Genomic DNA, 25,260 nt, shown 5'->3' on the forward strand with positions numbered 1-25,260 from the left:
TACATTGGACAAATTGAGATTTTATGAAAGTATATTGGAAACATTGCACGGGACATACTTACACTAAAATATTTGCATATTTTCTGAAATTCACATTTAACTGGGCATCCTGTGTTTTATCTGACAGCCATGGCAGGGCTATCTACAGAATGATATCTTTTTTCTTCAGGTAGCATGAAGAGAGTGTTTGCTATCCAGATGGCAGCAGAGTATGGAATTTAAATGAATGCAAATATATTTGCAGTGTCTTTTAAATTAGTTTTGCTTAATGTAGCTAGAGATAGAAGTTCTAGAAGTTTTAAAGTAATAAAGACTTTATTCAGTGGGCCACTCAAAATATGCCGTCTGCAAAATGTCTGTGTACTTCTTCATACTTCTCTTCTGTGTTATGACTCTATGTATTAAGTCTAGTGTTCCCTGGGCTGTGGTGGTTCATTCCTTTGGTTATTAAATAAGATATTTATTGATGCTCTGGATGTTCTGGGTGGGGTGGAAGGATGTGTGGGCTTTGATCTTGATTTTCAGGCAATTACAATATAACTGTAAAGCAAGACCCGCATGGTTATTTTTTAAATGAGAGCTTTTTAAGTGATGAAATAAATCTTTTTATGCCATCACTTAAATCAAAGGCCATTTTAATAAAAAGCAATGTGAAAAAAATCTTCAGAGGACGACAAAGTTTTGTAGCTCAGAAGATGGTAGGTTTACTCTTGGGTTGAGTCATTTGCGAAGTTTTTATGGATGAGAAGGTAGTTAAGGTGGATCTTGAGAAATGAAGGGAAAATTCTCTGAACCTTTTAGAGGTTTTTATATTAACACTGATAAAATGAAATGCACGTAAGGAGGTTAGAGCAGAGTCCAAACTAATGTAGTTTGTCAATGACTAAACTTTTACTCTTCAGTAATGTTTTTAATACTAGGGATTAAAAAAACTTTTTGTTTTTGGGGGGACACAGCAGTATGTTGAAGGTCTTTTCAGTTATTGTTGAGAGAGTAACACAAGTCAGAGAATATGCCCAAATCTTTCAGGAACTAGTTCCTGAATAAGTTAGTAACATTGCCTCTACCGTCTACCACGTACATACAGGAGTAACTGTGGACCTGAGCTAAAATGCTATATCATGCCCTCCATATTCTTTTATGAATTGGCTTGTCTGTACTTCACATTCTTATTTTATGAAGTAGGGATGGAAATAGATACTTTGTGTGATTGTTGTTGGATAATATATATATAAATGGCCTAGCACTAAAGAATACTGAAAGATGAGCCCCAAACAGTGAAATAAAGAAGATGAATTACTGTTTGGGGATTATGCTTGACAATGTCATGTTTATAGTTTGAGCTTATAAAGCTGTTAGGGTTGACTCTCAGAGGTGGGAGTATGTGCTTTAAGAGGGAAAATGATGTTGCTCATCATAAAGAATTCATTTGGGAATGTTCTTCTATCAAATAGTGAGTATGTATACTGTGAGTTCATTCCAGTCTAACTAAGACTCATCTTGACTTATTTCTGACCATGGTTTCATGACTCCTGCTAGGTAAGGTGTGGTCTGGGAACCAAAAGCGTCAGCATCATCTGGGATTTTGTAAGAAACAGAGACTATTGGGTTCCACGCCAGGGTCCCGAAATCAAACCTTGAATTATAATGAGATTTCTAGGTGATTTTTCTGAATGTTTAAGCACTAAAGAATACTGGGCTTAAGAAGAACTGCTCAGATGTTAGCATAGGTGATTGAAAAGTTCATGTAGCACCTTTTGAAAATAATGCTTTTTTTTTTTTTTACTATATTTCTTATCATTTATTTGGTGAATATTATACAGAGAAAGAATTCCTTCAGTTCTCTGGAGTATTATGCAGCAAATGCCTTTTCTGCTTCACCTAGTGGTGTTCAATGGCCTGAAAGATGGAGTGCTTTGGCAGTTACTGCTTAATTGTCAAGCTTTGCTCTCTTTTCATTAATAGTAGTCACACTCAGAATACGATTCTAAATAACATAGAGAGTAAAGGCATTACCTGTGCTTTATTAGAGTCAGAGGATGGCTTGCGTCTGTTCCTTCAGTTGTTTAGAACCAGGATATATCTGCTAATGTAGTTTGTGACTAGCTCTGCATGGGTGTCCCCTGAAGACTACTAAAAATTCAGATTCTCAGGATATGCCCAGAGAGCTTCACTTAGGCATCTGTGAAATGCTGGAGACGTGGATTCGATCCCTGGGTGGGTATGATCCCCTGGAGGAGGAAACGGCAACCCACTCCAGTATTTTTGCCTGGAAACGGCCATGGAGAGAGAATCCTGGTGGGCTATAGTCAGTGGGGTCACAAAGAGTTGGTATGAGTGAGCATAGAGCACAGAGGCTCTGGAATCTGTATAGCTAAGAAACGTCTTAAGTTGCTGCACTGAATGCATCCCATTTTGTAAAACATTGCTGTAGTTGGTCTTATTTCTGTCCATTAGAAGAACTTTCCCTTTCCCTCATGTTTTCATTTTTTAATCCCCCATGTTTTCATTGTCAATATTGCCAGTGATTTCATTAATTTTTATATAAAGTCAAAAATTTAGGCAACTGAGGATAGAAAAATAGAACATCTGTCTGGAAGGTGGCAGTGAAGTCGCTCAGTCTTGTCCAACTCCTTGCCACCCCATGTAGTATAGCCTACCAGGCTCCTCAATCCATGGGATTTTCCAGGCAAGAGTACTGGAAGGTAGTAGCCCTGTATTCTTGAGTTAATGTAGACGAAATGGACAAGACACTGTTTCTCCATTTTACTTATCTGTAAAATAGGCTTTATACATCAGTGGAATGTGAGATCACTAAGGGTGAGTGCTTTGAAGTCTTCAAAAGAAAGGTGTGTACGTTAAGTTTGTTATTGCCACCTTGCTTTAATATCCTTCCTGTTAATATGTGTTTTTCTTTTCAATATAAAACCCGGTTCTCACTGAGGGCTTATCTCTGCAGTTTCTGTCTTCTTCCTGCTTTATTATACAGTTGCATTCAGACAGTCCTCCAGTCTGTCTTGGTTTTACCTTGATCATTCAGAATAGGAGCTCCTCTGTGGGCATATCAGAATAGCTCTTGCTGAGACTCCTAAGAAATCAGAGAGTTGTTTGTTGGGGTAGGAACTTGGAACTAGAAAACCTAGAAGTCCCAGACATCTTGTTTCAGTGTGATACTTTGTGATGAATTCATTGCCTAGACAAGACACCCAGAACTCTTTGTATATTTAGGTGGACATGTCAGTCAAATACTGGATAAAGGTTAAGTATATTCATCTTTATTTGGTGAAGGAATAGGTTGGTTCAAGGATGTTTCTAGATTGCAGTGTAAAGTAGATATTGATGGCACATAATCTTAGTTACTGAGATATATTACTAGATATAGTGTGGTTTAAAATCACCTTACTGAATACACTCACAATGCATCCCCACCTCTGAAGATTGTAATAAAGCACAGGTAATGCCATTTCCATCTTTGTTATTCAGAATTTTAAGATTATGGATAATAATACTCATACTATTATTGAAAAAAGAGTAAGACTTGACAATTAAGTAAACTGCTAAACTGCCTCATCTTTGAGGCATTGAATACCACCAGGTGAAGCTGAAAAGGCATAAAATACATTCTACCTGATAATGTCTTAAAGAATCTTCTAGGAAATAAACATAGTTTTAAGAGTGATGTCTATCATGGTTAAGGTACATGGGAGAATAGAAAAGAATAATACCAAATTACTGTTTGGTACAATATCAAACCAAAGTTTCAGCTCCTTTGAATGGAGTATGGAATGCAGATTCACATATAAGCTGCCCTTTATTTAATTTTAGGATTTATATTGATTAACTCATATCAGAGATTTTCATTTTGCAGGTGAGGAAATTGAGGCTGGTTCAGTAAATATCCAAAGTTGCATATAGAGTAAAATACAGAGCCAAGACCGAAATTTAGGCATTCTGGTTCTAGCATCTCTTAAGTGGACTAAATTGCTCATTTAGTAAGAACTGTGAGTCTGCTGTTTTAAAATAATTTTGTCATGTCATACTCGAGAATCTTTTATTTCCTCTCCTGTTTGTTGAATCTTTCTCCTTGTTGCCCTAAAATGAATTGTCTTTATTTCTTGAAATAACATCACTGTAATTCTTGGGAACATTTGTCCTTTGGAATTTTTTGGTCCTTTGGTAGAAGTAGCAGTGGCCGTTTATAGTCTTAGTTTATAGGCACGGATTTCATCACAGACTTTAAGCAGAGACTCCACCATGTCAGGGAAACCATTAGCATACTTGCCAGAGTAGGTAGTGAGCTCATTAGAACTGTCTTGGGATGTAGGTCAATCAGAGCTTTTGAATGTGCTTCCTGATGGTGGGTTTTGTTTATGTTTAATTTTCCGGATTGAATAGATCATGTGGTATATCTTCAGTAGGGTATTTCCTGGGTATATTTAGACTTTTAACCATTGTGATAATTCATTTTTATCTGTCTGATCAAGCTTTGTAAAGCTAAGCTAACAATTTGGGGATACAGTTTGAGTTTAGGAGTTTATATTCCATTGGATGATAAGCAGATATAGTTAGTGGTAGGAAGGTTCTCTGAATGAGGTTCCCAGATGTTCTAAGTCCGAGATTTTGGGTCTTGCCTATTGTCCTTTGTGATCCTAATTCTGTTTCAAGTTTTCTGGCTTTGATTTTGGTGGCAAGATTCATGTGTATATTTTCTTAACAGCTGGCTTTTTTCTCTTGAGAATAATTTATCTTAATGTTATATTTTTATGGTCAATTCATTTATCATTTATTGTATATCTTCTTGTTTTACTTTTGCTACTTAATGAAGAAAAATAAGAGAAAAAAGATTGAAAACAGCCTCCTTAAAAAGTAAAACTTTATCCTTATTTATTCAACCAAATGTAGGCTCTTAATGATAAGATAATCATGTACTGAGTTAATTGCTCTCAACTAATATTGGCGGAGATTTTGTTACATGTCTTAATACATTTGAGTTTTGCTTCCTTAAAATGAGAATGCTGTTTTGGATTCTCAGCCATCAGACAGGTCTCAGAATGAAGTCATCTAATACGGAAACTATTAAAGTCCCAAAGTGATTAGAGCACACATTTAACTAAGCTACCCTTCTGCTTATAGCCTTACATTTGCTTCCCTTTCTCTGAAGACACCTATCTCCTTGCCATGGTCCACACAACTCTAGCTGATCCTCAAGCTTGTTGATTATTAGCTTTCTCTTACTTATTCCTCTCAAACATCAGTGGCCTCTTCTAGTATCTCAGATTTGCTAGAATGTACTGCCCTTTCCCCTCCCTCCTTCTCCTCCAAGGATAGCTCTTTTCTATCGTTTCTTTGATGTGCTTCCCTCAGAAAGGCCTTCCTGGCATCCTTAAGGAGCCCTTCCACCCCACTATCACCCCATCCATTTCATTCGTAGCGTTTATCACTCTTTATCCTCACATATTTATTTATAGTCTAATGTGAAGCTTGTCTTTCCTGACTAGACTCTAAACACCAGGTGGTCAAAGACTGCGTGCCTTGTATTCCCCAATGTGTACCCTGTGCCTAGCAGAGTAATACCGTGATGGTTATCTACAGATTACATAGAGGAGTACCTATTTTGCCTGAGCGTTGAGCAATAGGTCTCAAAACTTATTTTGTTACTTTATTTCAAGTTGTAACTCCTAACATATTATATCAATGCAGTAGCAAGTGTTTCACATGGTTGTTTAATTAGAGAGCCATGCAGGGTTTTTACAATTAAAGAATGTATGCCTCATTCTATTCTGAGTTGTTTGTGCACCTTTCCAGTATGCCTTTTAGGATACACTGCCTCTGTTCTTCTTTATTAAACAAACATTTGTCTTCATTTAACAGTTACTGTTCTGTCTTTAGCAGCAGGAGATGCTACAAAAGCCAACAATAAGGTCTCCTTGTTTTATGCCTTATAAAAAGAAAACACATACATAAACCCACATTCACACACCCTCCTTGAATGAATATATTTGTACAGCACCTATCATGCTGCTTGGCACCCAAGAGATACTCACTTGGTCGAATGTTCATAAGTCCTTGGAGTTAAAAAAACTTCGTCTTAAAAGTTTTTGAGCTTCTGATATATCTTACTTACTAGATTATATAGGGTGCATGCTCAGCTCTTCAGTTGTGTCTGACTTTTTGTATCCTGAACAGTAACCCACCAGACTCCTCTGTCCATGGGATTTTCTAAGCAAGAATACTGGAGTGGGTTGCCATTTTCTCCTCCAGAGGATCTTTCTGACCTAGGGATCAATCGAACCTGCATCTCCTGCATTGGCAGTTGGATTCTTTACCACTGAGCCTCCTCGGAAGCCCTAGCTTACATAGGGTAGTCAACTACATTTGTTTGATTCAGTGGATTTGAATTTATGATAGAAAAGAACATTGTAATCAGTTTGGTATAATTTATTTTAACTTTTATAAAGGCTGTATAGAATACTTCAGCACACTAGAAATGTATGCATATTTAGAGTGAAAAATATCTCAGTTTAGTTTAAATAAGCAGAAACAGAAAAAGTCCATTGATGAAATCAGGTGTAAAAATTTATGAATTTCTTTTAAATAATATAGAACTGATGATTATGCAGCCATGGTAAAATGAACAGAGCAGGTCCTTCAATAATAAAGCACATCAACCATTTGTAATCGTGGCTCTGCTGGTGTGTATACACAGAAGTGTGTGTGTGTGTGTGTTCATATCCCTGCTATTGCTAATATAACAAATGGGAATAGTGCATGCCTTACCTCGAAATAAGAGGCCAGTTCAGTGTATGCCAGTTTCTGGGTGCTGAGAAGACTGTATTTTGTTTTGCCCATTACATTACAGGGGATAAAATTCAGGTGCTTGAAGACGATTTTTTTAAGCTGTCTGTGTGCTAGATTCCGAGTGACGGTTTTCTTCTCCTGCAGGAGAGCACACAGCTGCTACAAATGCCGTCAGTGCAGTTTTACAGCTGCGGAGACTCAGTCACTACTGGAGCACTTCAACACTGTTCACTGCCAGGAGCAGGACAGCACTACAGCCAACGGCGAAGAGGACGGCCATGCCGTCTCCACCATCAAGGAGGAGCCCAAGATTGACCTCAAGGTCTACAGTCTGCTCAATCCAGACTCTAAAATGGGAGAGCCAGTTGCTGAGAGTGTGGTGAAGAGGGAGAAGCTCGAAGACAAGGATGGGCTAAAAGAAAAGGCTTGGGCTGAGAGTTCAAGCGATGACCTGCGCAGCGTGACTTGGAGAGGGGCGGACATCCTACGGGGAAGCCCCTCTTATACCCAAGCCAGCCTGGGACTGTTGACCCCTGTGTCCGGCCCCCAGGAGCAGACGAAGACTCTGAGGGATAGCCCCAACGTCGAGGCTGCCCACCTGGCGCGCCCTATTTACGGCTTGGCTGTGGACACCAAGGGCTTCCTGCAGGGGGCGCCCGCGGGCGGAGAGAAGGCCGGCGCCCTCCCCCAGCAGTATCCCGCGTCTGGAGAGAGCAAGTCCAAGGATGAATCCCAGTCCCTGTTACGGGTAGGAAGGTTTCATTTTTTAAAATAATCCTTTTTATCTTAAAGGGAAAGCTGGGGGAGCCCACATTCTCCAGAGTTAGTATCATGCCTTTAACCAAGTGCAACTAAATGATGCGTGTCAATCTGGGGGTTTATAGGTAATCCTGCCGAAGTCGGAGGGAGCAGCTGCCGGACGTTTGTGTGTACGCGACACGCACTTGATCGTGTGGGGTAGAAGCCACTTGTTTGTCATTGCGTTCAGCTCTGATTGAATGTTTGTTAGTCATTCCTGGTAGTTATGCAACATGGCGAGGGTGCTTTTGGAAAAGGGAGGCTCGAAATCCCAGAAGGATACACATCTGTTACCTTAAAATGACAAAATGGCTTTGAAGTTTTGAAGTGGTGTGACACAGTTGATGGTTAATAAGGAATGTAGCAGAGATGTAAATCACTAAGAATGCAAAGCCCTTGGTGAGATATGAATACAAAAATTTGGTGTTTTTAAAACTCACAGTATAGTTACATACACATCCTAGTTGTGTTATTGCAAAAAGGAAGGAAAAAAAATGAGATAGACCTAAGTGTGAATGCTGTGAAGAGTATCCAAAGAAGAGAACCATAAATTATATATTATTGGGCTCTTGTAGGGAGAAAGACATAGTCCCACCTGAAAAAAAACAAAAGCTCTCTAAGATCCTTGAGCACTCTCTTCATGCTGTGTAGACTGTGACTTGGCAAGGAATATTTTAGATTTTGAAAATTCATGAGCTCCCAGTGGAGTGATACTTGCTTTTTGCCTAAGGCACCACCACTTCAGCATCTCACCTTGACTCTGAGAAAGTTTTGAACTTTCAGGCTGATTTCAAAGCTTTGTTCCTGCATGGAACGTAGGATCAGAAACACCAGATAACCTTTACAAAAGAGCTGGTTAAGAAATACGGTTCAGCCAGCCCAGTGCTGACCTGGAAGTTAGAGACCACTGAGTTCTCTTTGGATGTATTCTGAGGAGAAAAATTACTTTTTCCAAGGGTGGCTTGGATGCTCTTCTCTCATTCCCTACAGTCTCTAAAGCCTCTCTATGAGTTTTCTGTAGTAGCATTGAGAAATGCCCCTTAGAGGAGCACTGCTGCTGCTGCTGCTGCTGCTAAGTCGCTTCAGTCGTGTCCGACTCTGTGCGACCCCATAGACGGCAGCCCACCAGGCTCCCCTGTCCCTGGGATTCTTCAGGCAAGAACACTGGAGTGGGTTGCCATTTCCTTCTCCAATGCATGAAAGTGAAAAGTGAAGTCACTCAGTCGTGTCCGACTCTTAGCAACCTCATGGACCGCAGCCTACCAGGCTCCTCCGTCCATGGGATTTCCCACGCAAGAGTACTGGAGTGGGGTGCCATTGCCTTAGAGCACAGTTAGTTGTAAAAGCTGTTACCTTTCCTGTCTGCAGTCATGCCCTGAAGCTAAGGAAGGGCTTGAAAGCAGAAGAGGAGATGCCTTCTTGTGCACTGAGAGACAATCCTTCCTGCCTACCAGGAACGAGCTAGTTGAACTAAGTAACTCTGGAAAGAAGAGAAATAGTTCCTGTGCTTTTCAAGTGGGTACTCAATTTAGGGAGCTTCTTTCTTATAATATGCATTTTATCATTGTACATGCTCATCATTTTCTTAGGGAGTCAGAACTCTTCTGATCTCAAGTGGCTAAAAGGCAGGAAGGACATGCCCTAGGATTTTTAAATTTTAGGTTGCATCTTGACAGTGTGGTGGAATTGATGGCCTTACATATGTATCACCAGAGCTTCCATGCTTCCCCCACCCCTGCCTCCCACTTAACAATGTTTTTTCATCCATGACTTCTTCACTTGGTATCAAATTATGTAACTCTTTTAGACTGTTTCTGGAATGTTACCTCTTCTGCCTCTCTTTGTATACACTTAAGAATCTGGAGTGAGCAGTAATTTATGAAGTAAATTATGAAGTAATTTATGATGTAGTGCAGCCTAAAATCTGAGCAGGATTGTTCTATTCTTTAAGCAGCCTGAGGATGATAATACTTTTCAAACAAAATTGTTTTTCTCAATTCCTCCACTTCCTTAATTCCCTGATTTCAACTTTCTATTGCATCATTTCAACTGTCTTTTCAGTTCCTCTGCATTAGATGCTGAAGTAGGAAATCTTCAGCGAGAGGCTACCTAACTATGTTTTATAATGCCTATCAGATTCCTCACTGTAGGGTTTGTGATACTTAAAGGCCATCATCTACTAAATTTTGAGAGCTGACCCCCAGAAATATATATACATATGTATATATATACACACACACACAGAGAGACATATAATATATATATATTTTAAAGTGTTTTGGGTCATTCTTCTGTAATTTCAGTAAAATTTGAATCTTTAAAATTTGTATTTTCATTGGAATTGGCTCATGGTTTTGAAAGTCATCCATTTTATTGGACGTTTGGGACAGTAAGTGTTAGCTGATTTGATTTATTATGAAATATTTAGGGTATAACTGAATTTAAAAGTTTTAATGTGCACATAAATTGCTGATTAACCTTTTAAGATGCTTGTAAGAATTAAGAAGCAGAGCCCATTCTGATTGTGAATTTGACCAGAATTTTACTTTCATTCTAATTGTGAATTTGACCAGAATTTTACTTTGGTGGTAAAAATTAGTGTCACTAAGTTACCATGGCAAATACATACTTCTCAGTTCTTTTCTCTGCCATTAGCCAGAGGAAACCCAAAAGAATATCGCCATCATATTTACTAAGGCCAAAACAAAGTACTTTAATTGTGTAATTTTAGAGGTCCCATAAAAATTTATAAATACACAGTTGAAATATGCAAACACAATTTAAATGTTTTAAATGAAAATTTGTAGTGGTCTTTGTAAATATATATCTACAGAATATTATCCATACCTGAATTTAAATAGTAGAATGGAACTTGAAATTAACTTGCTGTTTGGCATGTTTGTTTCAAAATAGTAAGAGATTTAAGAAATGGAAATAGATTTTAAAGTAATTTTTTAAATTAAGTAGTCTATCTGATATATCAGTAATAGAACAAGTATATTTATAAATACATTTATTCATGTAGTTTCTAATACTAAAATAAAAACTTGACCATCATCTTTGACTACTGTGCAGAGTGGTATCGAGAATTAAGTATGGAAAATATTAATTTGAAATAGTTTAACACTATGCTGGTAAATAATGGAAACTTTTTTAACACATTATTAACTGGGGGATTTTTGCAGAAACTAACGCCTGTGGCATTAATACATCTCCCGTCAATAATGTGTTAAGAGTAAGCTGACTGGAGATAGGGTTATGTTACAAAGCATGTAGTTATAATGTTGCTTGCAGTGTACTGTTTTTTCTGATACTTGTTTTTAACTGGTTTTAGTTATGAAATTTTGCTGCACTCCAAGTGAGGAAGGAAATATAAGAATCACAGAGAAGAGCTCAAGTTTCAAAAATGTTCATTAGCTTTCTTCACTTCTTTTTTCTCTTTCCTTTTTTCATAGATCAGTGTTTGGCTTTTAATTTTATACTCAGTGGCAGCTCATATATGTATATTTTCATTTGGTGTATGTCCTTAGATTTCCCTTGTATGAAATTGATCTTGTTATAAAAATGTCTAAATAATGTATGTGATCTGTGTTTATCATTGTGCTTTGAATATGGCAGGGAACACATTAACATAAGCTTCATCTTGTAAATTGTTTTATGAAAATTGGGTTTTTCTGTGGATTAACAGTATTTCTATAAATCATTTTTCCCTTTTATGAGTAGAAATATTAAACCCTGTAGATGCTTTGCTAGAAATAGTCCAAGTGTACAGGTAAACTTCAACTGTTCCTCTTTTAAAACTTCTAGATCTTGGAAAACATGAATAAGCTCCTGAAAATGTTTTGAATATGCATCATTGAAGTTTAGCTCCGTGAATAGGTTAACATATTTAATACTGCCTTACTGAAAGCAAAATTAATTGGTTTTGTATTCAAATAGATGTTCCCTTCTCATTTTAAACTAAACAGCCTAGTATAGTTGTAACTCAGTGTAGTCAGGTGCTCTTTTCTGACTAGCATCTTGTAGAAATTTTATTTTCATAAGGGTGTTGTTTATTTGGTAGCTTTCTTATGCAGATGTAACTGTATTCATTTTATTATTTCCTGGTTGAGAAATTCTAGGTTTCATTCTTGTAATTAACGTTTTAGATTGGACTGTATAACACAGAAAGCTTTGTCTTTTAGCTGATAACCACATTAAAAGAAACCAAACACCTGTCATTAAATTTCACAAAGATTTTGCCAAAGTCAAATACATTTAAAAAATTTTTTTAAAATAAAATGCAGACATATAAACATTTGATTGGGAGATCTTTACTTTATGTAGTAAACTTCTCAATGTCATGTCAGAATAGAATGTCACAGTCAGATAACTGATAGTCTCTAATTCTTCCATCAGTGCAAATGCCCTAGTTATCAGTCCACTCTGCTCTTGCACCTAGGTGAAATATAAATCTCTTTGTGATTGATTTTAGTTTGCAGTGTGCATTTATTTATGCAAGTTTGTCCAATTAGCACGTATATTTTGCACTGCTTGGTTTTGACAGAGATGTCTGGCCAGGGCTGTGGAGTTGAGTTTCATGTTCTGGGTGTTGAGATCCAAGTTGAACCATTGGCTCAAAGAAAGGGCCTCCCAGGATCCTGTTCATCTGTATCCCAGAGAGGATTACGATGCCAGCCATCCTCCCAAGAGTGCTGAGCAACTTAGTTAATTAATGTTTGTCAGGCCATTTGAGATTGTCAGATGCAGGGTTCTAGATAAGTGCAAAGGAGTATGATGATTTGTTCATTTTGTAAATGTGATACCAAGACAGTACAAAGCAGGTGTTATTTCCCTCTTTCTTCAGCAGCGTTAAATTTATAGTTTAAAGATTGTTGATACCGGACAGTCTATTGAGATGCAAAAATGTTCTTTTGGGGATAGTCCATTGGCAGCCAAACAGACGTTTAAACAAGCAACATTGTTGAATGCCTCTACAACCACTGACAGAAGATCGCAGGAACTTCTTTTAAACTAAAGATGATCTTTAGTGAGAAGTCTGATATTTACTGTTTTGCTTCATGTTTAATGAAAATAGAAGCAGCTATCATTTAAGTATTGTTGTTTTAACAGAGTGTTTAGGTACATAAGTATTTTCCTGACTCCATTTGAATTTTTTACTTGCATATGTCAAATACCATAGAGAAGGTCTAAACCAGGACAAATGGGGAGTATGTACTTCCCTGATCATTAGCTAGGAAATAGTAGTTTATAAGCCATGTTGGTGAAGTTTCTTTTGAGGTAACTGTTGATATTTGTTTTGCCTAAGAATAAAATATTAAAAACCATTGACTCTATCCAGAGATGAACCATCCTTGTAAGATTATGATTTAAAACAGTATGGTTTAAATTCAAGAATATAATAGGTTTATTTTAAAAATAGCAATCATTCATCCACTTAGTTTTTGTTTAATAGTGAACATAATCATTTTGTTTTTATTAAAGAAAAATCTAGGTAGCTTTTTCCCCCTGTATTAGCTATTTATCTTTTACATTTAATATACCATATTTGACAATAGATCACTACTAAAATCAACTTGATACGTATATGTCTGACCAGTGGGATTTTCTGTTATTCTACTTTATTTCATTTAAGTCAGCTCCCCTGGCTCAAGTATTTTTTAAAAGTGCATTTTTTTTTCTCTTTTTTGTAACCTAGGCTTTTTGTGAAGTCTGGCATAGTTCTGCTGGCCCAGGTTTCTAAGGCAAGGGAAGCAGATGTATCTTTTAGTGAATTGGGCTGTAAGTTTGTAGTCACTGTGAAATGGTATCCTTCAGCACAGTTATCTGTTAATTATTTCCTGTATAACTATCTTTTGCTTGGCTTCCTATTTTTTTTTCACAGACGGCATGAGTCAGAAGATAACAGGGCCCAAAAAGGACCCTATTGTTGAATGTTCTTAGATGTTGGAAGTGAACAGTATTCAGAAAGTGGCCCAAGTTTCAAGAGCACAGATGCAGAATGATTCAAAAGTGTGTCAGCCATGAGCTACACACAGCCTTGGAGTGAATCTTAATGTTCTGCTGGCAAAGTCCAGTCTGATGGATGGATGGATTTCATAGAAGTGTTGATTACCTAAAATCCAGGAAAATTTTTACCTTGGATTTCTGTGTGTTTTCTTATTTGCTTCCACCAAAAAAAAGAGAAAATATTGTTTTCATTGTTATATTCTTTTACTGTCCTTTTCCTTTGATTCTGTTAGTGAATTTTCATTAAGTGTTTGTAGACAAGCATGTTGATTACTGGGATGGTCTACGAATAAACTCAAGGAAACTTGGCAAGCAGGACCTGGTGTGGTTGTGTTACTAGTTCAAGGAGGTTCAGATAGTTTCAGTGAACTTCCAGGAAGCTGTTTCCTTTATTTTGGTGAAGCAGCATTTACATTTATGTTGTGTTGTGTTAGTTCCTCAGTGGTATCCGGCTCTTTGTGACCCCATGGACTGGAGCCTGCCAGGCTCTCATTCATAGGTGTTTATGAAAGTGAAAGTGAAAGTAGCTCAGCCGTCTCCGACTCTTTGCGACCCTATGGACTGTACAGTCCATGGAATTCTCCAGGCCAGAATATTGGAATGGGTTGCCATTTCCTTCTCCAGGGGATCTTCCCAATCCAGGGATCAAACCCAGGTCTCCTGCATTGCAGGCGGATTCTTTACCAGCTGAGCTACAAGGGAAGCCCTTATAGATGTTCATGTTTAACTATAATTTACAAGTAGAATAGAATCTGGATGATGACTTTATTTGGAAAAAATCCATAACATTCATCTTGTGATGTATTTTTATTCTGTTATCAGTGATTAGAAATAAGGCAAAGGAATCTTACTTTCATCTTATTTTTGTAAGGACAGGACATTTGTAAGTTAGGAGGTATCATCTCTTACACATAATTTTACATGTTAACCTGCCTTTTTAAAATGTTTCTCACCTTCCAAGATTTAATTTGGACATATTAATTATGAAAAGGACTAATTGTTTCATACCTGGAAATTTACCTATCTGTAGGATCACGATTAACCAGCCAAACTAAGGATATACATCTATATTTCTAAAAGGGAAAATACAGTTTATAATGGTTAAATAAGAAAACACATGACTGATAGCATGTGTTGTCCCATGTTCAAGTTAACTGTCATCCAAACAGGTCAGTGTTAAGAGACACAATAAATAAATATTGCTTGGAAAATAATATCCTAGAAATATCTAATTAAGAATTAACTATTAAACTGAATTGACTGATGATGAATGCAGATAATTAAGAAAAAAGCAAATGATACTCATTAAGAGCTATTTCTTATGTGTATGAAAAATGACAAATATCTAATGGCCAGACAATGATATGATTTGCTTCCCTTATAGTACATGTGCAGTACAGTTTATTTTTTAGAGAATTTATTTCTAAGTAGTATTTGTGTTCTTAAGCAGAGTTGAATCATGTGTCTTCGTGAAAGCAGTTAGCTCAGACAGACTTACTTTTGTGGGAGAAAAATCTCTTTATTTTGCTTGTTTTCGTTTTGCTTCCATGGATGATGTTTTCATTACTGTTTACAGTTTCTCGACCTAGTTTTTACATTCCTAGAGGTGTCTTGGATGGGGTGAATAATAGTATGGGCTTTGAGGGAATATAAGAGAGAAGAACTTAATTTTTCCTCTTAAAATATGAAATTTAATGATCTTTATTCTTATTGGTTGCTGAAATATTTACATTGATTCCATTAGAAAGTATTTTTCTTTTGTAGGATTTTCAGAATGTCAGATAGAATAGTCTTTCTTTACTACTTCTTAATAACTTATTAAAATGATAAGAAAAAAAAACATTTTCTTGATTAACATTGAGTGTGATTGTTATAGCCTAAAAATACAGAAGCTCGTGCCTTTCTTAACCAATTAATGACATTTATGAAGACATGTCTGTTGTCATTTACAAACAGGAGTTAAGTCAGATTTATATATAAAAATCTAAAAATTTACAAATGGAACATTTGAGAGAACTATTCCCCCTACTTGAAAATAATCATTTGCTTTAAAAACAAAACCTCAGTATAGGACTTTTATTATTTATTCCCTGAAATCTTAAAAAATGAAAATGTTATTTACTTATAACTTTTTAGAAGTCATCTGTTTTGCAAAACATGCTACAACTGAAGCAATGTTGGCCATATTTTAGGAGATACACATTTGGTTAATTTAATTCCTCTTAAAAAGTCAGGAATTTACAATCAAAATTTTCTTGATAATTCAAGAAAATATATCTACTTTGCCTGCATCATGTAACTGATTCAAGAAAAGTTGGAGGTTTTTAAAATGTGGCTTGTCCAAATGGTCAGTCTACAAATTAAATATCCAGTTACTATGCCTCTCAAAACTTTATGCTATAATATATCCAAATTATTCTTTAGTAATATGCTCAGCCCTCTCAAGTTACAGATGAGTTTGGAAGTGGGTGTGTTCCACCTTTAATGGAGTGTCTCTGGTTGTGATTCAGGCTTGAAAGGATTTTATTTTCCAGTAAAATTATACTTTATATTTTCTTCTTTACTTTTCTCTTGTGATGCAGTGGAAAGAGTACTGGATTGGAGGAAAAAGAGGCTTTGTGTTCTAGACTTTTTTGTGACTAACTAGCTGTGTGACCCTGGGTGAGTCACTCAATCTTAATGCCCTGTTTCCTTCTTTGGAAAATTATAGAGATAGAAGCATACAATTGCTCACATCTCTTTAAGATTGCAAACTCTGGGACCAAGCAAATTTTCTATAAAACCTTAAACATTTAGATCTGTGATACTTCAGTCAACTTTAAGACAAATATCTTAGTGATTCTAGTGTCCAAAGAGACATCATGTATTTGATATGCAAGTTTCTAATTTCCCTCTAATGGCTGACAACCCCAAAATTATAAACAATGCGGTCTAAAATCTTCAACATTTGTATTATTGGGGCTTATCTTATACAAGAAAGCTCATTCTTTGACAATAACTTTGATTCAAAGAATCATGTTATTAAGGGGCCACTTATGAATGCCAATAAAGAGAAGTCTGCACAATGAGAAATAAGATAATTCTGGTGAGAATATGACATGTTTAAAGTCTATTTCCTCAGTTTCTTGGCATTGAGTGATGATGCCTGTTTTGTTCACAGTCAGATGTTCAAATCAGAATTTTGGATGCAGAAACTAATTTTAGTAGGTGGGGTGCAAATTCCTTATGAGTCCATGAATAGATTCTAATCCCAGCTGTTTCATTACAATTATAAAAATAAAATTGGCTGTGAATCATTCAAACTCTATTTAATGGATGTGAATAATTCAGTTTTGTCCCACTGAAATCTTTAAACTGTAAACCTATCTCAGATTCTTTATGCTCCTTCAGAGTTAATATCTCCAGCATTCTTACCTGGAGAATCTCGGACAGAGGAGGGGTGGGTTGCAAGAGTCGGACACGACCTAGCGACTCAACCACCACCACATTCATGTATGAATTATTTGCAGTATTAATGGTCATGATGAAAAAGAACATATTTGTGCTCAGTCCCTGTGGGTTTCCGGAGAGGAGGGTGCCTCTAGGGTGGGGCTGATGATGAAAATGACAAATTAGGAAAGGTCTATGAAAGAGAAAAGGATATCAAATTAGTGTTTGTTGACATTTTCTTTCCCATTAAAATATATATGTTCATTAGACATTTTGGAAAATATAAATAAGCAAAAGGAAGAAAATGACTACTCAACACTTTAATGTATCCCACACACACAAAAACATCCACATACAAACATAGATTTGTATGTTTAAGTAGCCTTCAATTTCACTTTATAATAAATTATAAACATTTTCTCATATTAGTGTATATTCTGATACATCAGATTTACTGACTTCATAGTACTTCATTATGTCCTGTACTGGTTGTACCAGAAAAGATGATTATTGATCCCCTTGTTGCCAGACTTTTAAGTTACTTCCAATTTTTGCTGTGGTAAATAGTCCTGCATTGAATATATTGTGACTACATAATTGTATCTTGCTTACAATTTTAAATTGTTCAAACTAGCTTCCCTAAAATCAGTTTCCTCTATGGGGTGACATAGTAGTGGAGTTAATGGCGAGTATAGGTTACTTTACCAGCCCGATGTGTAGTTATACTCTTCGGAAATGGGAAAACATTTTACTCGTGAGAACTGCCTCAAAGTGGTAACTAGGAAATAACAAACCCCAACATTTCCTGTAAACATTATTATGGGGGAAAAGTTAATATGAGAGTTTGAATAAGGTACATTTCTGAAGCACCAACAGAGATTTAGTGATCTAGTTCACTTTTACGATTGAAAGATTCCTTAGTCATCTTGACATTCAAAGAATATTTAAATAGGGTAATGTACTGTAGTGAGTCTTACAAGGTAAATATATATATATAGTATACATACATTATATTATGCATATACATATATTTAAAATATACATATATCATATATTTAATATTTAAAGGGATTTTACTGTCACCAAAACGATTCTTAAAGTTAATTTGTTTTGGTGATCACATAGAGTTAATGCCAGCAACTACTCAGTAAGGTACTTGGCACACACAGAAACTCTAAACTATTTGAATTTATTTTATTTTTCTCAAAGTTATTTACATAGTTTAAGGTAAGGTAAGAATGAAACTCTGGTGTTAAAAGGAAGTGTAGAAAATCACTTTATTCTAAGTCTCATTTTCATTTGCTTTTTCAGTCATCTCACTGCTATATGCAAAGTTCTTTCAAAGACTAGAGACTGTATGTATGTATAGTTCGTGAAATTTTAGCAATATACTCTTTTGTTTAGGGTTTTTGGTGCACAATTGGTTGTATGTGAATTTAAGTTAAGGATATACTCATTTAAGTTAAGGATTTATTTTCAAGGAACCAACATGTTTGGGGATTCTCAAGTGGCACAGTGGTAAAGGATATGCCTGCCAATGCAGGAGATGTAAGAGATGCGGGTTCAATCCCTGGGTCAGGAAGATCCCCTGTGGAAGGAAATGACAACCTGCTCCAGGAATCTTGCCTGGAAAATTCCATGGACAGAGGAACCTGGTAGGCTACAGTCCATAGGTCACAAAGAGTCAGACACAACTGAACAACTGAGCGTGAGCAACATGTGTTAAGCCAAACTAACCTAGACTCAGACTTGAAAGAACTAGAAATCCAAAGTAAATGATAACTTTGTAGAATAATTCCCTGATATATTGGTCTTTAACTTTTTTTGTCCAATAAACAACAATTTAGCACCTACTTTATTTCAGGAACCATGAAAGATCCTGTAAAGGGAATGGAAATGAGTAAATTAGGGTTCTTACCTTCAGGTAATACACAATTATGTGTAGGTGATAAGCTCTGAAATTTTTATTTTAAAAGGAAATCAGGAATCATTAGGATTCGGAACAAATAAATTTAGACAGACCTTTAACGTGATGAACATCTATCACATTTTATATAGAATGGGTTGGATAGGTGGGCAGAAATGCAGACTGATTAAAGTCTCCTCTACTAGCCCCTAGTCTACCCTCAGTTCAGTTCAGTTCAGTCGCTCAGTCGTGTCCAGCTCTTTTCGACCCCATGAATTGCAGCATGCCAGGCCTCCCTGTCCATCACCAACTCCCGGAGTTCACTCAAACTCACGTCCATCGAGTCGGTGATGCCATCCAGCCATCTCATCCTCTGTCGTCCCCTTCTCCTCCTGCCCCCAATCCCTCCCAGCATCAGGGTCTTTTCCAATGAGTCAACTCTTCGCATGAGGTGGCCAAAGTATTCGAGTTTTAGCTTCAACATCAGTCCTTCCAAAGAACACCCAGGACTGATCTTTAGAATGGACTGGTTGGATCCCCTTGCAGTCCAAGGGACTCTCAGGAGTCTTCTCCAACACCACAGTTGAAAAGCATCAATTCTTTGGTGCTCAGCTTTCTTCACAGCCCAGCTCTCACATCCATACATGACCGCTGGAAAAATCATAGCCTTGACTAGACGGACCTTGGTTGGCAAAGTAATGTCTCTGCTTCTCAATATGCTATCTAAGAAAGTCAGTCTACTCTAGGGTAGTGAAAATGAGATTAGTTTTATAGATACGCTAGATGCAGAATATTTAAGAGTTGACAAAGTCGACACGTATGGGTGACCAAGAGGAGGAAAGTTGTGATGAATGAGGCTTAGAATTTGGATGATTAGAAGAGGGGACTAATCATAGCTAACATTTGATAATCACCAACTATGGGCCAGATTCTCCTTTCTGTTTGTAGTATCTCATTTAATCTTCATAGTAATCCATGACATAGAAGATATCTTTAACTCCATTTTATAGAGGAAATAGGGCCTCAGAGATATTAAGTCACTTGCCTCCTGAAGTCACCCAGCTAGTAAGTGACTGAGTCATGCCAGCCCATGTTCATATAGGCTTGGCTTCAAAGTCCACACTGTTTACTAAAGTGCTTTTCAACGAATGGTAGTGCTGTTAGCAGAACTCTAGTGTGAGCTATTTTGTGAGTGTTAAATAATGAAGCTAGTCTTACACCTACAAGGTTTACAGGGCGTTCAGATGAAAATATCTAATGGCTAGCAAGAAATGCCTTCTCTTATGGGGAACGGGGGAGATGGAATGACTTCTAAATTAACCAACATTTCTTTAATAATTGAATTTATGTTGAAAGCCTAGTTTGTGCAAAATATTCTAGGAGTGACATCATCATGGACATGCTATGGATACTGTTTCTTGAAATCATTTGTAGACCAGTTTGGGAGATGATGTTCAGAAATATGATTAGGGTTTAAGGAAAGGCTTCCCTGGTGGCTCAATGATAAAGGATCTGCCTGCCAATGCAGGAGACCTGGGTTAGTGACTAAACAAAAACAACAAAAGGAAGGGAGTGCCAAGTGCCATGGAGTGGAACGAATTGTAGTATTTAATTTAATTTTTAGCATTTTTTATTGAAGTATATTTGATTTACAATGTTGTGTTAGCTTTAGGTATATAGTCCATTCAGTTCAGTCACTCAGTTGCATCTGACTCTTTCTGATCGCATGGACTGCAGCATGCCATGCTTCCTGTCCATCACCAACTCCTGGAGCTTAGTCAGACTCATGTCCTTTGAGTCGATGATGCCATCCAACCGTCTCATCCTCTGTTGTCCCTTTCTCCCCCTGCCTTCAATCTTTCACAGCATCAGGGTCTTTTCTGCTGAGTCAGTTCTTCACATCAAGTGACCAAAGTATTGGAGCTTCAGCCTCAGCTTCAGTCCTTCCAATGAGTATTTAGGAGTGATTTCCTTTAGGATAGACAGGTTGAATCTCCTTGCAGTCCAAGGAACTCTCAAGAGTCTTCTCCAACACCACAGTTCAAAAGCATCAATTCTTTTGCACTCAGCTTTCTTTATAGTCCAACTCTCACATCCGTACATGACCGCTGGAAAAACCATAGCCTTGACTAGACAGACTTTTGTTGACAAAGTAATGTCTCTGCTTTTTAATACACTGTCTAGGTTGATCATAGCTTTCCTTCCAAGGAGCAAGCATCTTTTATTTTCATGGCTGCAGTCACCATCTGCAGTGATTTTGGAGTTTCCCCCCCTTCCCCCCCGCCCCCGCCACCAAAAAATCTTAAAACTCAGCCTTCAGAAAACTAAGATCTTGGCATCTGGTCCAGTCACTTCATGGCAAATAGATGGGGAAATAATGGAAACAGTGAGGTGTATAGTGATTCACCTAAAATGTGATTCACCTGTAAAGTGATTCATATATATATATATATATATAAAACTGAATATATATATGTACATATATATATACACACACACACACTCTTTTTCAGATTCTTTTCCCTTATAGTTCATTACTAAGTGTTGAATATAGTTCCTTGTATAGTGTTATACAGTAGGTCCTTGTTGATTATCTGTTTTATATACATAGTATGTATGGGGCTTCCCTGGTGACTCAGATAGGAAAGAATCTGCCTGCAATGCAGGAGACATGGGTTTGATCCCTGGGTTGGGAAGATTCCTTGGAGGAGGGCATAGCAACCCATTCCAGTATTCTTTCCTGGAGAATCCCCATGGACAGAGGAGCCTGGTGGGCTGCAGTCCATGGGGTCACAAAGAGTCAGACACAACTGAGTGACTAAGCAAAGCACATAGTGTACACATACACACACACATACACACACACGTATAGTGGTATGCATATGTTAATCCCACATTTAATTTTTTTAAGAGAAGAAAGTAATCTTTTCTTAATTGAGCCAGCAAGAAAAGTCTCCTGGAAGAGGTTTCTTATTGGCTGGTTCAAGAATAGTTGGGGTTTCAATAGATGGGCAAGGGATTACTGGGGTGCAAGTATGCAGTAAACCAACAAACAAGTGCTTTGGTGTTTGGAGAACTTGAGGAGCAATCGAAGTCCAAAAGCTAAGACAACTCAAAGGTGAGCTTTACAACTCCGGCTTAAAATATAGCATAGTAGGTGAGCCCTGCTGTAGAGTGACAGTTACTATTTTGACATATATGAGATTAAATTTTAAGGTCCTCGGTATGGCCAAATTATTTGTTAATTGATAGGATTCAGAAATTTGCAGAAACATTCATACCTCAGTGATCTTATTATTTGCACAATAAACTCAATGGAATGAATAAATTTTAGAGCAGAGTTGGGTTCTTTAAATCAGTCTGAAGTAAGAATTTAATAAATTCTTTAATTAGTATAAATAAGCAGCAGAAGCATCATTATACTTTATATATGTATAGTGTATATAGCATACATGCAAATCACTTGTATTTAAATATAAATTAAAAATAATTCTTCATAGGGCCATAATCTACATCTATTCAAAAGAAATATAAGTGAAAAAAACAACTTGAAAACCTGTTTAAAGCATATGCTGTACACACTGTACTAGTTTGATTGATTCATTATATATAAGAACTATTGTATTTTAGTTTTATTTATTGGTGTTCTGATTAATTCACTAATCATTTCTTTTAGCTTTAATCCCTTGGCTCATTTTCATGTCTTATTTAATGTATTTAGTCATTGAGAAAAGAGAAATTCTTGCCTGTGATATGTCACCTGTTGTTTAATGGCTCAAACTGTTACATATCTTAATACTGTATTACATTAAGTCATTTTAAAAGCATTGCTTTTCCTTTTGTTTAAATTTCTTACCGTTCCTGGGATATTGGTAGGGGGTTAATGGAAGTCTTAATTCAAATCTCCCAAGCTTCAAGGCTTTCAGTTTTTGTAAACAATTTGGATCTGAGAGATAGGTTTATGTCTTTTTACTCGTCTATTTACTGATTTAATGGTAATAAAAATCATAAGTTTTAAAATTTTTGTTGTAATAAGTATAAATTTAAATGCATTTAAAATCAACCACCATCCATTGTGTGATCACAGAATTTGTGGCAGTTTTTAAAAAATTCTCTGTAAAGATCATCATCTTTTAAAAGTAAACAAACTGTCTTCAGTGTACTGATATTCTTTTATTAAAGATAAGCCTTTTAAGTTCTATATCTAGACTGTTTCTAAGAGATTTTTTCTATACTCACAGGACTGTGAACTCTAATCATGACTTAATCAATCTCACTTGGTTCATAATTGCTAACCTCAAGCCATAGGTGGGTAAAAGCTCTGAAATAGGTAAAGTCGTAATACAGTTGAATTCTACACTTGGACCCATGAGCTTAGATTCATAAATTATCCATCTTTGTGACCAGACCAAACTAATTCTCCCATTTTGTGACTAGACACTGACTGCGCTATTCAGGTTCAGTCAGATGTTTTAACTGTTCTGTATTTAATGAATCAGATGAGTTTTATTTTTTTTTAATTTTAATTTTTACTTTATTTTACTTTACAGTACTGTATTGGTTTTGCCATGGCTTTGAGTCGGGGTTCATGTGGAATTGATCTCTAACGACTAGTTTCCAGTCCTTATGATTTTAATGTATGAATTTCATTGCAGTGTTAGGATTTTTGTGATATTCTCTGGACCTGAAATTGAGATCCACTGAAGTACTTCTGTGTGTGTGTGTGTGTGTGTGTGTGTGTGTTTCTGAGGTTTTTCCTCTGAAAGCCAAGGGGTATTTGGACAAGTTTGGAACACAATAGAGCAGTGATACGAGAGAAACAGCAAATACCAAATCTTATAATTTATCCCTTTGTGAATTTTTCTAACTTAATAGATTGTGGGCTCCTGAGAGAGAAGGGCTATGCCATTTTTATATTTCTGTTTCTCATCAACCCTGACATATTGCTCATCTCATAGAAGGTCTAGAATCAATACATATTTAATTGAGTAGACTTCTATGAGGATATATGTACTTTTTTAAAATTTGAAAAAAAGAAAGTGAAAGTTAAGTCACTCAGTCGTGTCCAACTCTTTGCGACCCCATGGACTGTAGCCTACCAGGGTCCTCCGTCCATGGGATTTTCCAGGCAAGAATACTAAACCACCTTTTAAATTTCTGTGTGAGACTGCAGTACTGCTTGTATAATTTCCTACCATTAGGTTTATAATTATAGACATTAACATTTAAGCATCCTTTTTAGGACAAAAGGATTAGTTATTACTTATATATATTTTTTCACAATAACCGTTACGTATTTGGTGAGTTGTTTACTCTGAGTCAAAAAGATAATAAAAATATACCAGTTTGGGGTTTACATTAAAAATTGAGCTTTCTTGGACCATTTAAAATATGAACAGTTTTCTGATTTACCTGGTGAAATAGAGATTTCTCAGGGTTGACAGACTTTTTTGATATAGGAATCTACAGACTCAATCTGCCAATGTGTTTTTTCTAGGCTTACGAGTTCCAGTGAAACCAGTTTATCTTTATTGTTAATTCACTTATCCGAAATGTATTTATTTTGTGTAAATTCTTTTTTTAAATGATAACTCTAAATTCCATTTTGGTTGAAATCATCAATCTTGTGCACAGCCAGTGGTTTTATGGAGCATGAGGAATTGAACACTGAAGAAAGTTTCACTATTCTCCACTGTTCCCTGTAAAGAAGGGAAGCATTACATACTGCATTCAGAATAAGAGGGAATGGGCAATGGATCCCTTTATTTCAGTTATTTTATGATCAAGTCTGGATCAAAGGCTTATAAGACTAGAAAATGTGATGTGAGGAAGAGAAGGATATCCTAGATGTTATTCCTTGAACATGGAGCATCCCATTTGCTAGAGACAAAACCCAGAAAGGAGAGTTTGAAAGCTTTTGTGAACTCAGGAATACATGTGTAGTTTGCATTAAAAACTTAATATCATCTCAATTTCCTTGCTTAGAAGAAATGAATAAAAGTATGAGTTGTGTCTGTGGAATTGGAATCTGTAAAGTCAGAGAGCCTTGATCTTCAAATGGAGTTCTTTGTTTTCTTTGACCCTTGTAATCTGGGGAGAAGAGTGAGGAGGGGTATAACTGTAATGCAAGAGAAAGCTGGTGAGTTACTCTATTCTTAGCCCTGATGGTGCTGAATTTTGCCTAACTATAGTATTCCTCTGGTACCAGATTCATTGCCTTTCAGGGTTGGCATCCTGCAGATAGTAAGGATTCATGAAGAAGCAGTCAAAATCAAGAAACTCTTTTGCTGCAGTCTTGCTCTGTACAGTTAGTTATTTTT

General features: G+C 36.6%; 1 protein-coding gene across 4 annotated transcripts in view; it reads left to right on the forward strand.

Moving 5' to 3' along the window:
• TRPS1 (transcriptional repressor GATA binding 1) overlaps positions 1 to 25,260 on the forward strand; it is a 276,051-nt gene that overhangs the window by 80,096 nt on the left and 170,695 nt on the right. For all 4 annotated transcript variants that reach the window (XM_069600369.1, XM_069600365.1, XM_069600368.1 and 1 more), the window contains one exon: positions 6,943 to 7,546. In XM_069600369.1, the coding sequence (XP_069456470.1) occupies positions 6,943 to 7,546 (604 nt within the window). The remainder of the gene's footprint in view (positions 1 to 6,942; positions 7,547 to 25,260) is intronic.

Source organism: Ovis canadensis, chromosome 9 (assembly GCF_042477335.2).
Source record: "Ovis canadensis isolate MfBH-ARS-UI-01 breed Bighorn chromosome 9, ARS-UI_OviCan_v2, whole genome shotgun sequence".
Classification (NCBI taxonomy): Eukaryota; Metazoa; Chordata; class Mammalia; order Artiodactyla; family Bovidae; genus Ovis; species Ovis canadensis.